This window comes from Thunnus thynnus, chromosome 9 (genome assembly GCF_963924715.1).
Source record: "Thunnus thynnus chromosome 9, fThuThy2.1, whole genome shotgun sequence".
Lineage (NCBI taxonomy): Eukaryota > Metazoa > Chordata > Actinopteri > Scombriformes > Scombridae > Thunnus > Thunnus thynnus.
Window position 1 is genome coordinate 19,793,997 of NC_089525.1, and position 21,036 is coordinate 19,815,032.

General features: G+C 38.1%; 2 protein-coding genes across 3 annotated transcripts; one reads left to right on the forward strand and one right to left on the reverse strand.

Moving 5' to 3' along the window:
• Window positions 1-170: 170 nt before the first annotated feature.
• Window positions 171-8,994, forward strand: zgc:162144 (RD3 domain-containing protein). Its single transcript, XM_067599518.1, has 3 exons — window positions 171-5,540; window positions 6,039-6,346; window positions 7,771-8,994. Exons 1-3 carry the CDS (start codon window positions 5,535-5,537, stop codon window positions 8,141-8,143), a joined length of 687 nt encoding a protein of 228 aa, XP_067455619.1. The 5' UTR covers window positions 171-5,534; the 3' UTR covers window positions 8,144-8,994.
• On the reverse strand, window positions 8,895-17,750 carry stx5a (syntaxin 5A). 2 transcript variants are annotated; one of them, XM_067599516.1, is made up of 12 exons: window positions 17,620-17,750; window positions 16,632-16,868; window positions 15,400-15,470; window positions 14,977-15,032; window positions 14,789-14,859; window positions 14,551-14,667; window positions 13,488-13,544; window positions 13,291-13,372; window positions 11,973-12,059; window positions 11,719-11,822; window positions 11,329-11,450; window positions 8,895-10,716 (listed from the first exon to the last, which is right to left on the reverse strand). In XM_067599516.1, exons 2-12 carry the CDS (start codon window positions 16,692-16,694, stop codon window positions 10,557-10,559), a joined length of 990 nt encoding a protein of 329 aa, XP_067455617.1. In that variant the 5' UTR covers window positions 16,695-16,868; window positions 17,620-17,750; the 3' UTR covers window positions 8,895-10,556. The 2 variants fall into 2 exon arrangements, with proteins under 2 accessions (XP_067455617.1, XP_067455618.1); XM_067599517.1 differs by lacking the exon at window positions 11,973-12,059.
• Between the last annotated feature and the right edge of the window lie 3,286 nt (window positions 17,751-21,036).

The following is a 21,036-nucleotide window of genomic DNA, read 5'->3' on the forward strand; positions in this document are numbered from 1 at the left end:
GTTTCTGATAAACATGTGAGTTATACAGCTGCTGCCATCCTAACACGTCTTTAATTTCCGTTATAAAACGATTAGTTCCCGTCCTTGATTATGATTGGCTGAGCCGCGTTCGAAACCGTTGTAAAGTACTATATAAACACACACCTGTGACCGCATTACAACAGTATTACTGCGCCAGTTAGTCATAAATTGTTTCAAAACGTTATGATTATTGATTTACTGGGTGGGCAAAGCATAGATGAGTGGTGGAGAGCGATGGACAGGATAGAAGGGGGAGATAAAAAAGAAAGGCAACACGCTGAAATTAATGAGAGAGAAATTAAAGAGCTGGAAAAGTCAAGAAACGAAGTCAGGACCCCGTTAGATTGTGTTGTGAGAGGGATCCTGACCCACCATGCATCACGTAAAGCGGCAAAGACATTGTGAAGTCTAGGATTTTGCCCGAAATCACATAATCACGGTCAGTAAACGTCGTATCCTCCACGTCGTGCGTAACGACCCTCACCTGCTGTAAAATCATTGTAAACCACGGCCTCTTGTGGCTTATTGCTTTATTGTCAGATATCTGCCCAACCACAAAACTTTAATTGCCACTAATGACTATTGTCATTATCAATTCATATGTAAATTCTTTTTTTCGATTAATCGATTAGACGTTTGGTCTATAAAATGTCAGAAAATCGTAAAAAAAAATTGTCGACCACTTTTTCACGAAAACCTTAGATGCAACCTCAAATGTCTTGTTTTGTCCAGAATAACAGTCCATAACCCAAATATATTCAGTTTATTATCATAAAGATTAAATAAACTAGAAAATATTCACATTTAAAAAGCTGGAATGGAAGTTTTGTTTTCTTAAAAAATGACTCAAGGTGATTAATCAATAATCAAAATAGCTGGCTACTAATCAATTAATCGTCACATCGTCACATCGTCTGGATATAGCAATATAGCAAAAAATAAAGCAAAATCTTGTGAGTGGGCCTTAAGTTTCTTTTGTAGGTTTTTTTTTGTTTTTTTTGTCAAAGTATTATTTGCAATGTCAAGAGAGACTTCTCACCTTCAATTCTTTATGGCAATTTGATTAATTGTAATTAACTTTGGGGAATATGCACTATTTAAGCACAATATTAAATAACATGATGAAAGGCTGGTCGGCTTAGTTTAGTTTTAGTCTTAAGACCTTCATTGTTTCAGCTGATACTGCTTACATGTTGCATATTTCTAAATTGATTTGTGATTAATCAAATTACCTCGCAGTAAACATGGAGCTGTGTAATGCTTCAGCATATGAATAGTTGACACAGTTTCTATTTGCACAGAGAGTGAGAGTAATAGGGATTTTTTTTCCCCCAGAGACCTCCACACAGGTTATTCTGGCAGTAGTTGTAACCACCAAGTTACAAATTTCACACAAAGCAGAAATTTAGGATTAGTATTCATGAAGACAAAGTAGGTTTTAATTACCTTGTATAGCTAGTGCTCAGTTGACCCATCTTCATCTGTCTTAAACAGGGATTGGCTGGATTTTTGATCCTATACTGGGCTTATTTAGTTTTGGGGCTCTTACCAAACAGCATTATTTCATAACATATCACATATAATATATCATATGATTGTTTATTTATATTTTCAGTAAGGTTCAGGCAATATAAGATTTTCTTCTCCCTGCTCCTTTTCGGTCATGCAATGTGTACAAAGAAATTTGTGTTTTATTCATGAATCGCATTTTATCTGGAGCTGTGCATAACCATGAGCGAAACAAATAAATGAAATGGAATAATACAAGTGAAAAGTAGTGTTTTTGACAATAGGTATGTGGTGTACTGAAATAAAGTGTAATATAACAAGCCAGCATACACCCAAATTTAAAATGAGCTTTGCAATATGTAAATTATCACAAAAAATATTTCAAATAAAGAAACCTGTTCAGTACAGTTTTACGGTATAAAACTAGAAAACATAAGATAATATGACTTAAACAAATTCTAAAATTCTGGCCAAAATTGAACAGCAAATTTGATTTCATAGTTGTATTTATGGGTCTGACTCCATAAATAAATTATATATATTAAACTTCTTTTCTCCTATTAACCTCCTTTCAATTCACTTCAATCCAAATTACTTTATTTTCATTTGTGCAGTGGACAAATAAGGCAAATACAGCAGTCATAGACAATCAAAGCACAGTCATGGCCATGATTAGTTAATCATTTTGTGCAGCCATGATACATAAAATACATAAAATAAATACCTAATTCACATACAAATTGAAATACCATTCTAAGGATAAAAAACTTGGAGTAAAAGCCACGAGCAATAATAATGCTACAGTGCAGCAGTGCTAGTGTGTGTGTGTGTGTGTGTGTGTGTGTGTGTGTGTGTGTGTGTGGTCTGACTTAGCCCACTTTTGGGGACACATTTCAGACTCAAGACCAGTTACTGTAATTAATGAACTTTAATGATATGAAACTTTATTTATACAGCATCTTTCATACATAAAATGCAGCTCAAAGTGCTTTACAGCAGAAAATAAAAAGACAGAGGTACTATAAAGAAGACATGAGGGGCCATAAAAAAGAGCAATAAAAGGAGCAATAAAAAGAGCAATAAAACAATTTAAAAAAGAATAAAAAAGCATAGAATGGGTATAAAGGTATAAAAGAAGTATTAAATAAAACATTGATGTCATAAAAAAATAAATATCAAGATCGTAAAAATAGGTTTTGGGCTGTTTCTTAAAACTATCAACCAAAGTTGCTTGTCTAATTCATAGTGGGAGTATGTTTTAAACCTTTGGTGCATAAAAACAGAAGTCTGCTTCACTTTTTATGGTTCATTTTTGGATCTGATGCGACGGTTTGGAACATATTCGGACAAGCAATCAGAAATGTATGAAGGTTCTGAACCACTAAGAGCCTTAAAAACAAGTTAAAGAATTTAAAATCAATCCTCAGTGACGCAGGCAGCCAGTGTAATGACACTAAAACTGGAGTAATATGATCTCTTTCCCTGGTTCTTGTTAAAACCCTGGCTGTTGAGCTGCAGCCTCCATTGTAAGTAGGGTCTAACTCTTGCAATTTTCTTCAGTGATAAAAGACAATCTTTGTAACATTGTTTATGTGTGAATTAAAATCTAACTCAGAATCAAGAATAACACACAGATTTTTTACTTCCAACTTGTTCTGTGGTACCAGACTTCCAAGTTTGCTAGAAACCTTTTGTCTCTGTTCACTTTTACCAATTATGAGAATTTCTTTTTTTTCTTCATTTAATTCAAGAAAATTATTGCTCATCCGCTGTTACACACTCAAGAGGCAATTTATAATGAGATTCAGTGCATCAGAGTCATCTGGCGCTACAGATAAATACAACAGTGTCATCAGCATAACAATGATAATTCAAACCATGATCACCAATAATTTTACCAAGTGGTGGCATATTTAAACAAAATAATAAATGACCAAGAATTGCACCCTGTGGACGTTGAATTTGACTGTCTGGTGTCTGTCTGTGAGGAAGGAGAGGATGAGGAGTGTGAGGTGGGGGTTGACATTCATCTGAAGGAGATTGTATCGCATTAGATGAGGTTGCATGCTGTTAAATGCGCTTGAGAAATCCACAAAAACCTTCCTCCCTCTGTAGCTGTGGTAGAATGAGCCTTTCAAAGCTCTTCATTGGCAAATATATTAAAACTACAGGGCGAAGATTGTGATTTAGATTGTGGATACGTGTATCTGGGTGACAAGAGACACCTGTTAATCCAGCGGATGATACTGCAGAGACAAAGACGCTGCCCACATTTTTATTGGATAGAAACACATCTGAACTTTGTCTTGATTGGCCGCACATACACACCCATCAGAAAATGGAGGCCCAGCATATTTCACATAGTGCGAGAGCGGCATACGACACAGGCGTTTGTCATAGCAGGAAAAGCACAGGTGTTACTAATATCATTAACAATGCCTCTGTTCTAATTCAGTTGTCCCAGTAAGCCACGACAGTGTGACAGTGAGCGAGCACGCACGACACCAAGACCCTGAAACTGAAGCAGCTATATAGAATTCAGCCGTAGTTGATTTTATTATTTACACCTGTGCTTTTCCTACCATGACATATAAAAATGTGTTCCATGAAAAAGACCTAAAATACTTTTTAAAGGGTGGTAATCACTGACAAATATGAATGCACGACTGTATGACACGACACAAGAAGACAGGTTTGCTCTGTTTCTTTGAGAGTTTGTCATGTCAAACTGCGTGACAGAGAGCGGCAGAGCAAATTAATTTTACACGTTGATATTTCATGATTGTTTCATAAGTGGATTGAATATGTGCGAATGGATCATTAGGATTCAGAGAATATTTCATTTCATTTTCTGCAACTGATGTTAATTTAACAGTAAGCTGGTCAGGGGGTCTGAAGGAGGCTTTAGCGCGGAAATCTATGTGCCGTTTTTTTCCACAATGGTGAAACGATTCACGATACCCTTCCTATACAATCCAAAATTAAGGTTATTCTTCTGATTTATGTTATTTTCAGTGGTGGGCCACATACAGTAGCAACTAACCTTTCCCCTATATTACAAACAATTACAGCACCCACTGTAGGCGACTTTAATTAGATTATAATAGTCATTACAACCACTCATTCTTCCCGGTAGGCTCTGGATTTCAGTGTAATCTGGGATTTGGTGGCTCAGTGCTGAGTAATGCGGAAACCCAGAAACTAGCCTGCAATTATCTTCCATACAATAACATATGCTAGTTAGTGGGACAGGCCTGACAGTTTATAAGTGTGAGAAAGTTATATTAGGTGGGTGGTTATGTAATCTTAGTGCAATGCTGGTCTGGTAATTTACAGGTGTGCCTCAAGAATTGCTGTCTGTGAACTGGGAGACCATTGTCACTCATGCAATGTGTTATTTTCAAGAAACCAGAAAGTCTCATGGTTAGAATTTTATGACTCTTCAGGAAAATCTTTCAGCCACTGTGGAAGAAGATTGAAGTACCTTTGAACGAGGCAGCGTCCAGCCTGCATGTGTGTATGAGATCAAATCCTCTTTACAGCTTTAACTGCCAGATAAAAAGGAGATCAAATTGTTAAAACACAACAGAAATGTGGCTTAAATGAAATGAAAATAGCTTTGTACAGCCAACAATAAGGTTCGCGTGCTATTACGTAAACATCCCACTTGAATTCTGTCACTCAGGTGGATGCTCATGTCATGTGGTAAGCTCATCTTTATTAATACAGGATTACATTTATTCTCAATCCTAAACTCACACACACACTCCACATGCTCCTCACAAAAGTACGAACAAGTACTGTCTGCCGGGACCGTCAAAGGTAGCAAGGCAGGCAGGTAGCTGTGTACAGGTACCCGCTGGAGACAGAGGAGTTTCACCCTTTTTGAGTCTCACAAGTCCATGGAGGCCTTCAGCTCATCTGGCTGCTAACGGAGGTTTTACCAGACAACCGGTGGATTTGTGTGAAAGAAGAATACACTACAGCTTTGGAAAGCCACTTTCATGAAGGTAAGACAATAATACAACTTCTGTTGGGCTGAAGTTTGGTTAGAAGAAGGTGATAATAGGCTTAAGAAAACATGGCTTGTATTGATCAGTGATATGAGCTGTTTGCCATTTTGTGTTCACTTTTATGCTCGTTATGAGTCACAGTTTGCAGAGTAAACAGACTTCGTACTGATAAGATAGTAGCTCTGGCATGAAGTTTATACAGTATTTCAGAGGTTTCAGTTAATCAGTTTCAAAATGCCAAAACCTACTTACTGCAAACACCTGATGTGATTTTTTTCATTGTTTCCAAATGTTTCTATGATTTTTAGCTTTATTTTTACACTCTGGTACAATTCTAAATAAACTATAAGACTAAATATTAGTATGCTCAGAGATAAGTAAGGTAAATTCCATATCTTTCCACATCCTGTTGACATCCTTGATTAGGATATTGGTTTTCACTTTATGGTTTAAACTATTATGCTGTAACTCAACACTAATTCTGTCCTTCTAAAGATGTTTCCTTGGTCCGCTGTGTTCACCCTTGAGCCCAAAGTGCCCGGCCAGCGCACCTCTGAGGAGTTGGTCACCAATACTCTGATGCTGGAGCTGGGGGCCATGGTGAAGCGTACCGAACGCATCCGTCTGGAGCGGGCAACAGAAGGTCGGCGTCGCCGCCGCAGCTCCTCCTCCACAGCTGACTACAGCTGGCTGGCCAACATGCCGACCCGGCAGCCATTCGAGCTGACCCCCAGCGACCTGCTGGAGCTGCAGGACCTCTGTAGCAAGATCCCTCCTGCACAGTGCGGCCCTTTGATCGTCAGGTGAGAGAGAGAGAGAGAGGCAGCAAAAAGGGCTGCAAGACTGAATGTAGATCCTAAGTGGCAGCAAGAGAGATGTATACTGGTGCAGAGATATGCAGTAAGATGCAGAAAGAAACAGAAAGCTATATGAGAACGAGACAAAGCATGAAGAAACAGAATGAACAAGAAAGAGGAAGAGAGCGCAAAGCAAAGTACATTTACTAAAGTACTGTATTGTTTTATGCTGCGTTATACTTCTTCTACACCACATTTATTTGACATATATGTACAAGTTACTCTGCAGATTTTGAAATCATATAAGCATATATAGTATGAAGTATTGTTGTCCAGTAAATAAGTGTTGTGAACTAACTAAAAATGTATATAGTAGTTAAAATTAACTCCACCTCGATCAGATACAACATTAAAATATTTTTTATATCTAAATACATTAGTAAAAATAATCAAATAATATAAATAGAATCTATATAAACAAATATATATTATACAAATACAAATCAGTTGTCCTGCATAATGAGTACTTTTATGTTTGGTACTTTAAGTACATATTACTAATCATCTTAGTGTACAAGTAAACTATTTAATGCAGGACTTTAATTTGAAGTAAGTAATGAAGTAATTATTATATTGTGCTATTTATAATTTAGCTTAAGTAAAGGATCTGAATACTTTTACCACTGAGAGAGAGACACAATTTCAATCTAATCCCTGTAACTTCTAATAACTTCTGAGATATCATACACGTGTCCTCTTAAGAGAAGTTAGTAAGAGTGAGAATGAGGATCTGAGACCACTGTCATTCAAGATTCATTTATTATTATGATTTTACGACACAAGAATGTGTAATGAAATGTAGTTTGTAGTCCGTTTATGCTACTCACAAAAACTAAAATTATATTAATGGGTTATTAAATAATAAGTCATAAAAATGAAACCATTTTTTTTATAATTGAGTGCAGAGGTTGATTGGAGGAGTCTCACAGCCTGAGTAGAGGTGATGCCCACAATAATCCAACCAGAGATCACAGACCTGTTTGGTTCTGCTCGTGTAACTACATGTGCATCACAGAGGTCAAGGGTCACAACTGTGGCTCCTCAGCAGCACCAGTAATGTTTGGCTTCTAACTTCTGCAGATATGTTCTACATAAAAGATTTTTCTCTTTCTATTTAATGATGCTGCCTCATCCTCTGTCCAGCATACTTTAGTGTAATCGTAGTTTGTGTTGTAACAGGGGCGTAGCTACGAATTCTGGGCCCCGAGATGCAATAACACCTCTGTTGTTGTGGTTACATCTGTCTGTCTGTCCTCTTTTCTGTATGGTTGACCTTTTTTTTTTGTCGTGAGCGTAAAGCAGTCTTTTAACTCGTTTCTTATTCCAGATTATGCTGTTCCTAATCATTGCAATTACTCCTCCCCCTGCAGGTTCAGGCGCCTGGTGTCACAGATGGAGCCCGAGGTTCACGAGGTGCCCCGGCTGTTTCGCTCGGCACTGCGTGAGTGCGTGGACGAGGTTAACAGAAACGGAGAAGTGGAGACGCATGACCCTGTGTTTGAGAAGCAGCAGCGCAGCAAGAGCCTCTCCTTCGTTACCTTCCGCTCCAAGTTCCGCACAGGCCAGTTCTTCAAGGGCAGCAACTTGAGCGGCTCCAGAGGGAACCTGCAGCAGCAGGTGGATTGGTCTGACGAGGAGGAGGACGGAGAAACGGAGGAGGAGGCAATCAAGGCCAGGGCGAGGAAGGGAAGGAGCAGGAGCATGCCAGAGATCACCCCTATGGAGCAAAGTGCCCAGGGGTGAGAGGAGGGAGGGAGAGAGGGAGGGGAGAGATGATGCAGAGGCGATGGTGGGAGGGAGGAAAGGAGCTCCTGTAGAGGAGGTCTGGTGGAGGGGGGTGGGGGGGATAAGAGAGGATGAGCACAAAATAGAGAGGAGCAGTATACTGTAAATATGGGGAGGAGACACAAAACAGGGGACGTTGAGGAAAGAGGGAAGGTAGCATTCAGGGAAGGACAGAACCGAGCATATTTTCCTGTTTCCTAATCATTTGGCCTCTTTCAAAAGGAGGAGAAAAGTCGATGGCGAGGGCTCAGAAAGATTTCTTCACTTAAGTGAAGTTGCTAACAACTTCACTTAAGTCAAATTGCTAACAAACTTTAAGTCTTTAGTCCATCCCAAAAGCAGTATGGTTTTGGTTTTAAGATGTCTGAAGCAGAGCTTTAAAAGTAGTGTTTTGTTGTGCTGATGGGTAAAAACTTGTTAAAACAAGACTCTAAAAACTAAAATCTGCTGTATGGGATTTTTCTGAGTAATATCTCTTGCATTGCTAATCTTCACATGCTTCAGGTATCATTAAAAACAAAGACTGAACTTTAAACTGTTCCTTTAAAAACATGTTACGCAACAGACAGAACAGCTGTCTTCTTCAGTAGATGTTGGGGTCAGTCAAGGCCTCACATCTGTATATTCAGCAGTTTGGCTCTGGATCACCAGCTCAGTTGCTCCCATAGTGTCCATCAAGCAAATCCCTGAAAGCAGGAAACGACTAGAATCACATTTAAAGTATTTTTTATTGTGGATGAAAGGGATTTGGGGGAAAAGATACAATGTTGTCATTACTCTGTGAATAAAACAGCTTTTTTTCACAAAAATATTTGCGTGATCCCTTTTGTTAAAAAATGTAACTACTACATTTGCGTGCATTCTTGCATTTTGGTCCATTTGTTTTAAGTGTTCACTTTTTAAGTGTGGTAGCTTTCACGAGTCCTTTATGACTTTATCGCGGCCGCCAGGGAAAACTGCACTTTATTTTTAGCCCAAAGGTGAATCCTTCTGGGTCCTGAACCGTGATGAAAGAAAGGGAAAAGGAATACGAAGTGAGAATATGTTGAACACATCGCACTAACCAGCTCTGCTTAACACGTCTCAGTTAACTAACCTCATGGCCCAGTGCGGCTAATTATATCACTGCTGACTAATCCTCTTATCCCAAGAAAATCTCAGCCGTGAAAGCCAGCACCCCATTTTTGTTTTATTAATATGCACTTTCTTATCAATACATCATTATCACTATTTGCACTTTTTACATTGAAGTCAAGGCATTTGGCTAAGAAAGAAAAAAAAAAAAACAGACAGGGGAAAAAATAGGAAGAATGTCTTTTCTTCTTAAAAAGCTGTGGTCATTTAAATAACATCCTGTACATCAGATAGATAAAGAGGGGAAGCAACTACAACAGTGACGTCCAACCAGACACTTCCAGGGAATCTGGCTGATTCTAGTCACTTTATTAGTGGGCTTTCACAACCAGCGTAACCCCTTCATAAGCACTGATGTCAAATACTTGAATCGTCTCCCTACAGCACTCAATGTGCGAGGTTTACACCATTTCAATCTGCATCCTGGCTGGCAACCAGACAGTCCAAACATTTTCCTCTATAACAGTGTTATAACATACAGTTCTTGCATGGATCATACCAGCAACGTTCCCTCTGGCCGGCTGCGCTGCCCTTCTTGTGCCTCCAGGACACAAGACTCTGGACCTCAGCGAGTGTCTTCGTACTGTGTCACAGTCCTAAAGTACCCATTTGGCAAATAAACTTTGAAAGCAAAACAGAAAGTAACTAATAAAAAAAAAAAAAAAAGATTTCACATCATAACTGAATGCTGGTGCGTGAAAAAATGTTGATAAACAGGTTAGACAGTCATGCTCTTGAATACAAAGTAGTCGAGTAAACTAGGAAGCAAAATAATCTGATAAACTCCAGTTTTGTAGTTTGGCTGTGAAATAACAATAATGAATGACGTGTGGGAAAGGGAGTAAACAAAAAAAAAAAAAAGACAGTTTGCAGAATCAAACCATTAAATTATAGCCATTTTGATTAAATGTTTATGTATAATTGGTCAAAGTACAATACAGAGCAGTATTCTGCTCACTCTATACAAAGAGGGGATTTTAGATAATTTATTCATCAACATTTTCATTCTCGACTGCATATTGTCGAATTCAGATCGAGAGTCTGTGGCTTGAGAATAACCGACAGTCTGTATTCTTTTAAGTGGATCTCAAGCCTCCGTTCAACCGTCACTTTGATAGAGAAGTCTGTCCTTCAAAAACGTTGTCTGGGCGCATCGTCTCAGTCCTGCTTTAGCTTTATTTCCCCTCCCTCCATGTGCTTTCCCCGCCCCCGCTCTCCTCAGCCGCTCCTCTTTTCTTTAAGCAAAGAAGACAACAAAGACGATGAAGAAGATGATGAGGACGAGAAAGATCTTGATCATCAGCCAGCGGTTGGAGGAGACTGACTGGAAGTATTTGAGGATCTCCGTGTGGGCCGCTTCCACGTTCAGTTGCGTGTCTTCAACGTTGGCATCGATCCTGCGAGAGGAGCGTGACAGGTTGAATGATCAGTGAGACGGGACTTCAAACACAGACGCTAATTACACTACAACTCATCAATTCTCTTTCAAAACCAGTCAGTTCAGGACATTCGTGTCAAGTTAAATATGTAAACATTTTGTAAACGCATGATTATATCCTGATGACATGAACTTACCTTGACTTCATTCTACAAATTTCTGTTGTCCAAATGAATGATTCAGAGTTTGATGTATTTAAAAGCTAACAAAAGCAGCTACTGGAGCTTCATTTTTACACATATGAGATGTTTTGTCTCAGTGCAGTGCGGTGGAACAAACTGCATTGCTTTGAATATTAGTTATTTTGCCTGCATTTCCCCATGTTGTGATTGAAATCTGAAATCTTCCTCATTAATAACATGATAATTATTTCAACCGTATTTCCCAGTCCTGATTAAATGTGTCAATAAACTGGAAAATGACAGAATTTCATATAAAAATTCTGCATTAAACCATGTAAGATAGATTTCCAGCTTTAATTTCCATTTTCTTGTTTGAAAACATTCCAGCATTTCCTTTCTGGAGGACCTTTCCTATCAAGATCCTCCATATATTTCTATCTTCATCTCACCTTTGGATGGTCTCCTCTTGCTCCTTGACCATGTGTGCCAGCTGCTGGAATATTGAGCCCAGTTCCACGATGGTGCTCTCAATGTTCTGCATGGTGTCTGCACGGCTCTGGATGTACGAATCCTATAACGACACGGGTGACAAGATTTCAAAAAGGGTCATTTAAGAGCATGAAAATGTGCAAAGTCTATATATTTGCTCACTTTTTCCAAATATTTAAGTCTACGATTTCTACAAAGTGATACATTTCTGTCTTATATTGGCAAAAAAATAAACACATTGCCAAGTAATTGACTTCAAAAATCAATTTCTCTTATTTATAAATTTATCAATCTTCTGCTCTAGCCCTCTTAATCTACCTGACTTTAAGAGACATACACCAACAGTCTACCTGCTCATCAATAAGCTGGAGTTGCAGGGGATTGGTCTGAGAGTCCATGTCGATGGCCACATCCCCCAGACTCCTGGACTCATCCTGCATCAAGACTGAGCTCTCTGAAGGGAGACAACAAGCAAAACACAGAACCATGTTCAACAAGCTCATGTAGAAATCCTCAATGGTAGAGGCCAAAAGCAGAAAGAACAGCGGGCACATACAGTAGCTAGTTATACCCACTGGGAGAGTCAAACGTTCCAGGGAAATACCTTTTAAATTTGAGGTTGTATAGCCCTGGTAGTCATTGCGCAGCTCGCGACCTGCATGCGGCTCCTGGGCCCCTTTTTTGCGGCTCCCTAAAATATTTTTTAATTTTTGCATTACAGATGACCAAATACAGTAATAATCATTCACATGGATTTCGAGCAGTTCCTTATTACAACAGCTGGGGTTTCGCAAAGTACACTGGCAGTCAAATGTTTCTGTACATGCTTGTGGCATTTGTAGCTAAACTTCAAGCAATGTGCTCGTTCTAAATACCCTCAAATCAAAACACAACAATTATAATCATAAGTTCAAATTTTTGAGTCTTTTCTTTGTCATGAGCAGCAGATGTGGCCAATTACTTAAGATCTAAATTTTTCTATGCAAGAACTAATTTCTGGAAACCACTTTGATCATAATGAGATGATTATTACATAATTTAATGGCAGATGCTCGCAACAGATTAAGCAATTAAGCCTTGACAGTTCTAGCATCGATTGTCAAGAAAAATAAATCTGTAAAATACTCTGTCTGCGACAAGAGCCTAGTTACAGTGATCATAATCAAACAAATTTTATTAATTTCCAATAAAATAAAATATTAGAAACACTCTTAATTCATATCTATTTGGTATATATATCATTTAATTTTTGGATATTTACAGTGAGCAACATTGCTGAAGTTTTGACCTACGCAGCTGAAGTAGAAGCTGTCCATAAACATTTTACTGGCAGTGTAAATGCCTGCACAGGAAGCGTCTGAGCTTCTAGTGCTCATTAGAGGGTCTCTGGTAAGTAGCCTGTTTAGCAAAACATTCAGCTATTCGTTTAGCAAAATGGTAAACTGAGCAGGAGCCAGACATGTCGAATATTCCCTCAAAGCCAAAACAAAGAACTACTAAAGGCGTGTTCACTCTATTATACTTTTGGAAAGTGTTGGCACAATTTTCCTGTTTAACAGATGAAGAGCAGGCAATATTTAAGGTAATAATTGATTTTTAGAACGGGGATACTTTACAATTTTTTGAGGAACACATATGACCGGGGCATGTTTTTGTGAGGATTTGTTTTTTTCTGCGCAGAAGGTTAAAATAACTAGAACAACCAGAATGAAAACAGGACTTACACAAAATGTGGTGAGGGCAAAACTTTCCCACAAAAAATATCAGCATAGAGTGAACACGCCCTTACGAAGCTACACCGGCATGCTGTGTTTATCTGTTCCCATAACTTTGTGCCATAACTTTAGCGCGAGACCCTTGTAAAAATCATGAGAGAATAGTGCACAACTACAAGCCTGGAGCTGAGATGTGAATGGACTTACTGAAGTTGTTGGCCATCAGGGGAGAAGAGGAGACGGGGGGCTGGGAGAACTGCTCTCTCCTGCTGCGCTGCTGTTTCAGGTTCTGCAGAGACAAACGATGGTTGTAAACATGACTGAGAAGAAACCTGCTCCCAGTTCAAAACCGTATTTTTCCATTTTCTGCCTTTGAATGATTAAGTATTTCAAACACGTCTCACCTCTGTTCTGACTTCTAGGACTGATTTGAAGTCATTGGACATTGAAGCCAGTTTAGACTGTGGGCAGAGAAACAGGCAGTGAAGTTAAACAAAATGCAGCTCAGTCCGGCTGTGTGCATTTGTTACAGCGCTCCATGATGCAATAACTTTCAAATATGACATGTAAAACTATTTAATTTATTCTAACCCCCATATTAAACTGACATGATTTCTTCCACATTATGGTTATTGTACAGAATCACAACCTGGGCATATTTCATGAGAAGTTTTGTTTTATTTCTCCTTCTTATAAATGGCTAAAAGTCAGAGATAATTAAATAAAAATGTGAATGTGAAAATGTGAAAATGAAGACTGCTTTTAATTGTAAAAAGTCTTAGTTTAAATGGGACCTATTATACTTTTTGTGGTTTTCTGTTATTTATATACTGTTATGATGTCAGATATACATGTTAAAAAAGTTTCAAAACTTGAGGTTAACGTATGTAGAAATGCTGCCTGCAAGTCAAAAGCCAGGGCTTCAACCTGATCTGTAGGGATGTATTTGTTGACATTTCGAGTAAAGAACGAGAAGAAGAAGTGAAATCCCACTACTATAGTGTGTTTCATGGTTTGTTTACGTAGCCTCCTGAGCGGCCAGAAGTCAGCTATGACAAAGCTTCCAGAAGATAACCAATCAGAACAGACTAGGCTCATTGGGAGGGGTGGCCTTAAAGAGACAGGAGCTAAAACGGCCTGTTTCAGACAGAGGCTGAACTGAGGGGCTGCATAAAGAGCCAATATAAGATAAATAAGGAGTTTTTTAAACTGTGAATCATGCAAAGATACTCTAGTGGAGTCCCAGAATAAAAATATAGACCTGAGCATAATAGGTCCCCTTTAACCTTGTTTCTTTTAGGCATAATTTTAAAAAATTACAAAAAACACTGTCTATAAAAGCAAAGCTTACCAGGATGTAACTGGTTCCACACATAGACACAGTTCACAGATATATATATATATATATATATATACACACTATATATATATACACACACACACTGTATAGTGTGTATTAAACTGTACCTGTAAAGACACCACTATAGTGTTAGAGTGGGTTTGGATATGTCGGCCACCTGGAGCTCCACGAGACCTCACCAAGTCTTGCAGCTGTGCTATCTGTTTGTTTAGGCTGTTGATGTCCTACACACACACACACACACACACACACACAGAGGAGAGGTATAAAACAGAGAACGGATCTATTCTTAACCATGTACGTCCACAAAACCACATTTCACAGGTTGTTAAAAATTCAACTCACTTGTTTAATAATGTACGTTAGCTCCTCAATCTCCACTGCCTTGTCGTCAAATAGAGATTTTCTTTTTGCCACTAAAACATCAAAACAACAGCATGTAGGATCAGCACATTGGGACACAAAACAGATACACACACACAGATCTTTACAACAGATAAAAATAAGCTGGAATGACATTCAAGGACACTTACGAATAGTGAGTTTTTCCAGTTTGGCAAATGTATTGCTCAAGTCTTTCCCAATTCTCCTACAAGAAAAACAAACAAACAAAAAGTAGTACAGCAACTTTCTGGGAAATATGCTGCTATGCATTGTCATCAAGAGTTAGATAAGAGGGTTGTATTAGTTTTATCTTCGTGCTCGGGTCAAACACTAGATTCTCCACTAGAAATTCTTCTTAATCGTCTCAGTTAACTTACAGAGAAACAATATAAATACTCCAAAGTACGCTGCACAAGTGCAATGATGTTGTATTTCACATGCAATAAGGACAAAGAGGATGGTAACGTGTGAAAACAACGCAACACCCAATATCAACATAAGAGAATGAGTGTATTCAGCAAATATTTATTAGCTGTTGAAACGCATAAGAAAACAGAGTTTGAGGAACTTACTTGGCCATGACTGTGAAGTCACTGCGCTGCCTGAGCGCGCTGAGAGCTGGTTTACTGGGCTGGACTCCATTCTGATAGGGAGGGAAAAAAAGTGAAGAATATAAGAAGGAGGAAGAATTTGAAAATGAGACACTGAAAGGTAACTGAAGATATGACAACAGTGCTCCTAAACTCCTAAACATTGATTCAGATACAATCAATTAGTCAAGTAACAGATTACCAACTGATTCCAATCTTGTTGACTTATTTGCCTATACCATTGTAGTCAATTGTCAAGTAAAAATCCCCCAAATTTCCAGGTTAAAGCTTCACAAACGGTGCTTCCTTTCATCCATTTCATATTAGATAAAATTAGAGAGCTGATATGTGTCTTATAACAAACACATAACCAAACATTTTTGATGAGGATCCAAAAGATTTATTTCTGAGATAAGTGTTATCAAGACATTTACTGAGCAGAACATTATACAGTTGTAAAGTAAAACTCTCCAGTGAACAAACTAACTAGAGAGACACTGGAGATACTGTTTCTAATATACCTCTAACATATCTTTGGCATGTCTGTGCTGCCATTACTCTCATTTATCAGCTGACATGTACATAATACCAATGCTGATAAAGCTGCGATTAACATATACTGTATTGATACTTTATAAAGGCTAAACCAATTTATCAGGCTGTACTTGTGACGTGTGGCCATTTGCCATTATCTTGAGATAGGGGATTTGCAATAAGAGAGGAATCTCATATAAGCGTCAGATAAGTTTTTAAATGCATTTTTGCACAAAATGACTGTGTGGATACAGCTGTACCCCATCAATTACATTGAAAGCACATTTGAAGGGGATCTTTTAATAGCCAGTATGAACAGGAGGAATGATTCCAGTGAGGAAAACCACTTTCAGTGTTCATATGGACATCTGACTGTTGTTTTAAGACAGACTTGTGAAATTGTGAACCTGTCCTGTTTTAGGATGTTTTCAGGCCTGACAAATCAACTAAAACTTGACTAGACTACTGCAACGCTCAGTGAAACCAAATGTAGAAGCTGAGAAAGAAGTAAAAAAGGAACCAAAACCAAAAGTAATCAAGACTACAAAAAATAAAAGTGAAAATCACACAATAGCCTGCTATAAATGTATATATTATTCAGTTAGGATGAATGCCTGTTTTGACTTAAGTGACAATGTTATAAATGTGTAGGTATGTCAGGTAGAGGTGTCCCAATATACCTGTCTGCCCTGGAGAGACTTGCAGGCTGACTGGAACTCGAGGGTCCGGTCACGACACGTCATCCTGTGGCCGGTTAATGCTCACCAGCCAGCCAGAGACAAAAAACCACCTGCGACTTCCCGGTCCTCCTCCTCCTGAGGGTCTGTCTGATGGATAAACAGGTAGACCTTCCCAGTGTTTGGACTAAACTCACATCCAAGGTGGGGTATCCTTCATGGACATTTGAACATGCATGTCTGTGGCGACAGAAAGAAGATGTGAAGAAACGCCTTTATTTAATTGATACCACACTGTTTTATATCCAACATGTCTTATCTCTGTTATTACAACTATTGATTTATTATGTTATTATTTGTGATCTTATACTAGGGGTATTTTTTTCTGTTTTATGTCATTTTAATTGTCTAAATATCCTGCTTAATTGAAGAACTTAAATGTTTTAACCATGTAAAGCACTTTGTAACGTTGTATTGAGAAGTGCTGTATAAATAAAGTTTCGTATTATTATAATTATCATTGTTATTATCATTATCATTATTATACCGTTTAGGCTGACAACCTGACGTTAATATTAAAAACACAGTTTGATCCAGCAGGCAGTGGTAAGTCAGGCGGTACCGTTAGCTAACAGCTCGGTTAGTATCACAACAACACGGCTGAAACACCGACTTCACCACAACAACACGGCAATAAATAGCATTATAGCCGCCACAGCTAACGTTAAACACTACAGGCGAGCTGATTATCAACTTCATTAGGTAACGATGATTATTTAACGTCTTCACCGGGCTGTCTGTGTGAAGGCCGCCCGTCACGACACAGCTGATCACGGCCTGACCGGCTAACCACAGGCTAACGTTAGCTACGGAAAGCTAACCGGGCTTTCTATACGGTTTCTGCTTCTTTACCGTTGTTAAATTCGACAAAAACTGACCCTCTCACGTTCAGTCGTATTTAAAGTATACAAATCGATCAGTTCCAACTTACTTGAATTGATATTAGACCATTTTTCGGGAGCCCTCGATGTTTCTGGCAGAAACTAAACCAAGCCAGGAGTTTAAAGTTACGATCCGGGTCGTTTCCGGCATTGACGTCACTGCCACGTCTACTTTACCGAGGCGGAAAATCCCTGCAGGTGCAATACGTCACCAGCAGGGGGCACCACGTGGTCGCCACACCTGGTGACAGCTCACTGTTTACAGTAGAAAGCAGAGTGCAAACACAGTAACACAGTTCAGTTGCTTTAGATTATTTTGGTTTATTTGACATTATGAGAAGAAGCGAGACAACTGTACAAGGATGAAACAATAACATCTATTTCCACTGTGGTTTAAAGAGAATAGATAGATAGATAGATAGATAGATAGATAGATAGATAGATAGGTAGGTAGGTAGGTAGGTAGGTAGGTAGATAGATAGATAGATAGATAGATAGCTAGATAGATAGGAAGGTAGGTAGGTAGGTAGATAGATAGATAGATAGATAGATAGGAAGGTAGGTAGGTAGGTAGGTAGATAGATAGATAGATAGATAGATAGATAGATAGATAGATAGATAGGAAGGTAGGTAGGTAGGTAGGTAGATAGATAGATAGATAGATAGATAGATAGATAGATAGATAGATAGATAGATAGATAGATAGATATAACTAACTCACATGTATAAAAATACAGAATAAATAAAAATACAGTGGAAACCAGAGATAAAACCACAACATAATATAATATTTGCTGAGTATGCAAAGTTCAAGGATGTGAATGTGATGTAATTACACTGTTGATATAGTAATATATATTAGAATCTGAATTAGATTTATTCACCAAGTTGCAAGTACAAGGAATTCAATGTGGTCCAAATGTCAATAGAAAAAGCAATAAACATGAACATTGAACTATAAAAATAAACACAAACAGTGTAAGAGAGAGAGGGATGTGTACGCATACTGACATGATAAAAACTGTGTGCAAAAAAGCAGCATATAAATTGATGTATGAATACAAATGTTGATATAAATATAAATATGAGTGAAAATAAACTATGTGTGTGTATTAACAGGATATATATGTACAGTTTACAACTAAACAATAAAATCTGTATACGTCTACACAGTGCAGGACAGACACAATAGACACAATATGAACATGAATGACATATGAAGGTGAAGTGAAGCTGCTGTATTTACAGTCTTTTTCTGTCCTTGTTAAAGTTGGCTGTTGCCTGGAGGAAGAAACTGTGGAGGCGGCAGGTCGTCCTGGTTCTGGGATCTGATTTTCCTCTCGGAGGGGAGTTTTTCAAAGAGATTCTGGCAGCAGTGAAAAGGGTCAGACATGATGTTACGCACTCTCTTTCGGGAGTTGCTAATGTCTGCGAGGGAGGGAAGTGCGAGTGAGATGATCTTCTCTGTGTGATGATGCAGAGCCAAACCACACAGCGATGGAGGAGGAGATTATTGATTTAATGATGTCTGTGTAGAACTGCTCCAGAAACCACAATAATGCAGCTCAGTTTCTTGATATTATTTTGGTTTATTTGACATAAAAGGACACAACTACACACTTTCAAGTATGACACAATAAAATTTAAGCTGTCTTTTCATTTTGGTCTTCAGTGTAAAGAGAGTAAAGATTAGATCTGCAAACAATTGTCAACTGATAAATTAATCTCCAAGTATTTTGATAATCAATCATTTTTAGTCATTTTTTAAAGAAAAAATATCCAAATTCTCTGATTCCAGCTTCTTAAATGTGAATATTTCCTGGTTTCTTCTATGATAGTACATATATCTATATATCTTTGGGTTGTGGATTGATGGTTGTGACAAAACAAGACATTTGAGGACGTCACCTTGGGCAACTAATTGATTAATCGAGAAATAATTGTTGGTTTCAGCCCTAGTAAAGATGTAGGAGTCCAGGAGTCCAGATGAAAAGGTGACATCATCTTATCATCAATAAAATCACTGTGTGTCACACAGTAAAAAATACATTATAAAAATTACATAGTAGGTATAAACTGAACAATTTTAAGGTCCCTTAAGTCATAATTTGGCCTATTTTTTTAATGCGAAAGCACATTATTCTGGGTGATAGAACATATTGCTGCATTAAGGGGCCCGGTGGCAAGTATGAGCGATGACTGGATCCCTGTTAATCCTCCAGTTCCTCTGATCCTCTGTGCAATGTGCAGTAACCACCAGGTCTGCATGTTGATTAAACACAAATCATTCAGGAATATACAACATATAATCACATAACTGAAATAATAAAAGTCTCAAAACTATTATTTTTATACAGAACTTCTTCTCAAGACAGGGCCTGTTGATAATGAAATAAAGTGGGACTCATTTTAGGCCATTGTCATGTCAGATGGTATTTGGCTTTAATGATGCAAACCAGCTGACACACAGCAATGCTGGAGCTTTGAGGGAGATCTGGGGATCTGGAGATCTGGGGTTCGGGGGTGGTTACCCGCTTCGCCTGCTTCAATTTAAAGTTTTTATTTATACAGCCCAAAATAACAAATCACAAATTTGCCTCAGGAGGCTTTACAATCTGTACAGCATACAACACCCTGTGAATATCAACAATCCTCCGAAAAAGGAATTTACAGTTATTAGTGCGTAACTCGGCCCTGCTAGCACCACAAAACCTAAAAGGACAAGTACCCATGTTGGTATTAAACTACAGTCGGCAACACTGGAACTTTTACATTGTCTGTATAGCTATACTTCCTATATTTGTACAGAGCAGCTCCTTTCCTCACTTAGTAACACTTTCATCTCTAAATAAACATATTTTATCTTCATCTTCAGCATCAGATTGGCTGTAAAATGTCTTCCACAAGAATGATGATAATCAAATCTGAATCAAGTGTATTGTTAAACAATATTAAAACAAAGAAGGAATATGACTAGTTTTCAATATCTTTCAATATACGTACACACAGCAGCCCACGTAGTAACACACTGAGATGTTTCACTGACTTATAGGCTAAAATTGACACTACAGCTGTGTTTTCAAAAAATCTGATATGAATCACAAGTTGTCCAAACAGTTTATTATACTGTATGTTGAAATATGAGTCTGAATGAAAGTTACGACATGTAATAAATATGCACTCTGGTAAATCCTAATATTATATAAGATACTTTAATGCTTAAATTCTCCTTCACAAGAGGAGAAATTTGAGCATGTTGGAGTCTTGTTATGGCACAAATTTCAGCGTCTGAGTCAAAAAGAAAACAGAAGAATGAATTTGAACTTTTAGTCATAGGCTTATGTGTTATTAAACCAACGTTATCAACAAAGGAATGCAGTGCAATTAGAAGCATAAAGGGAGGAGAATCAACTGGATCAGTGCTGCTGAAAGCAAAATGTGATTTTTGTTTTTGTCTCTTTGCTTTT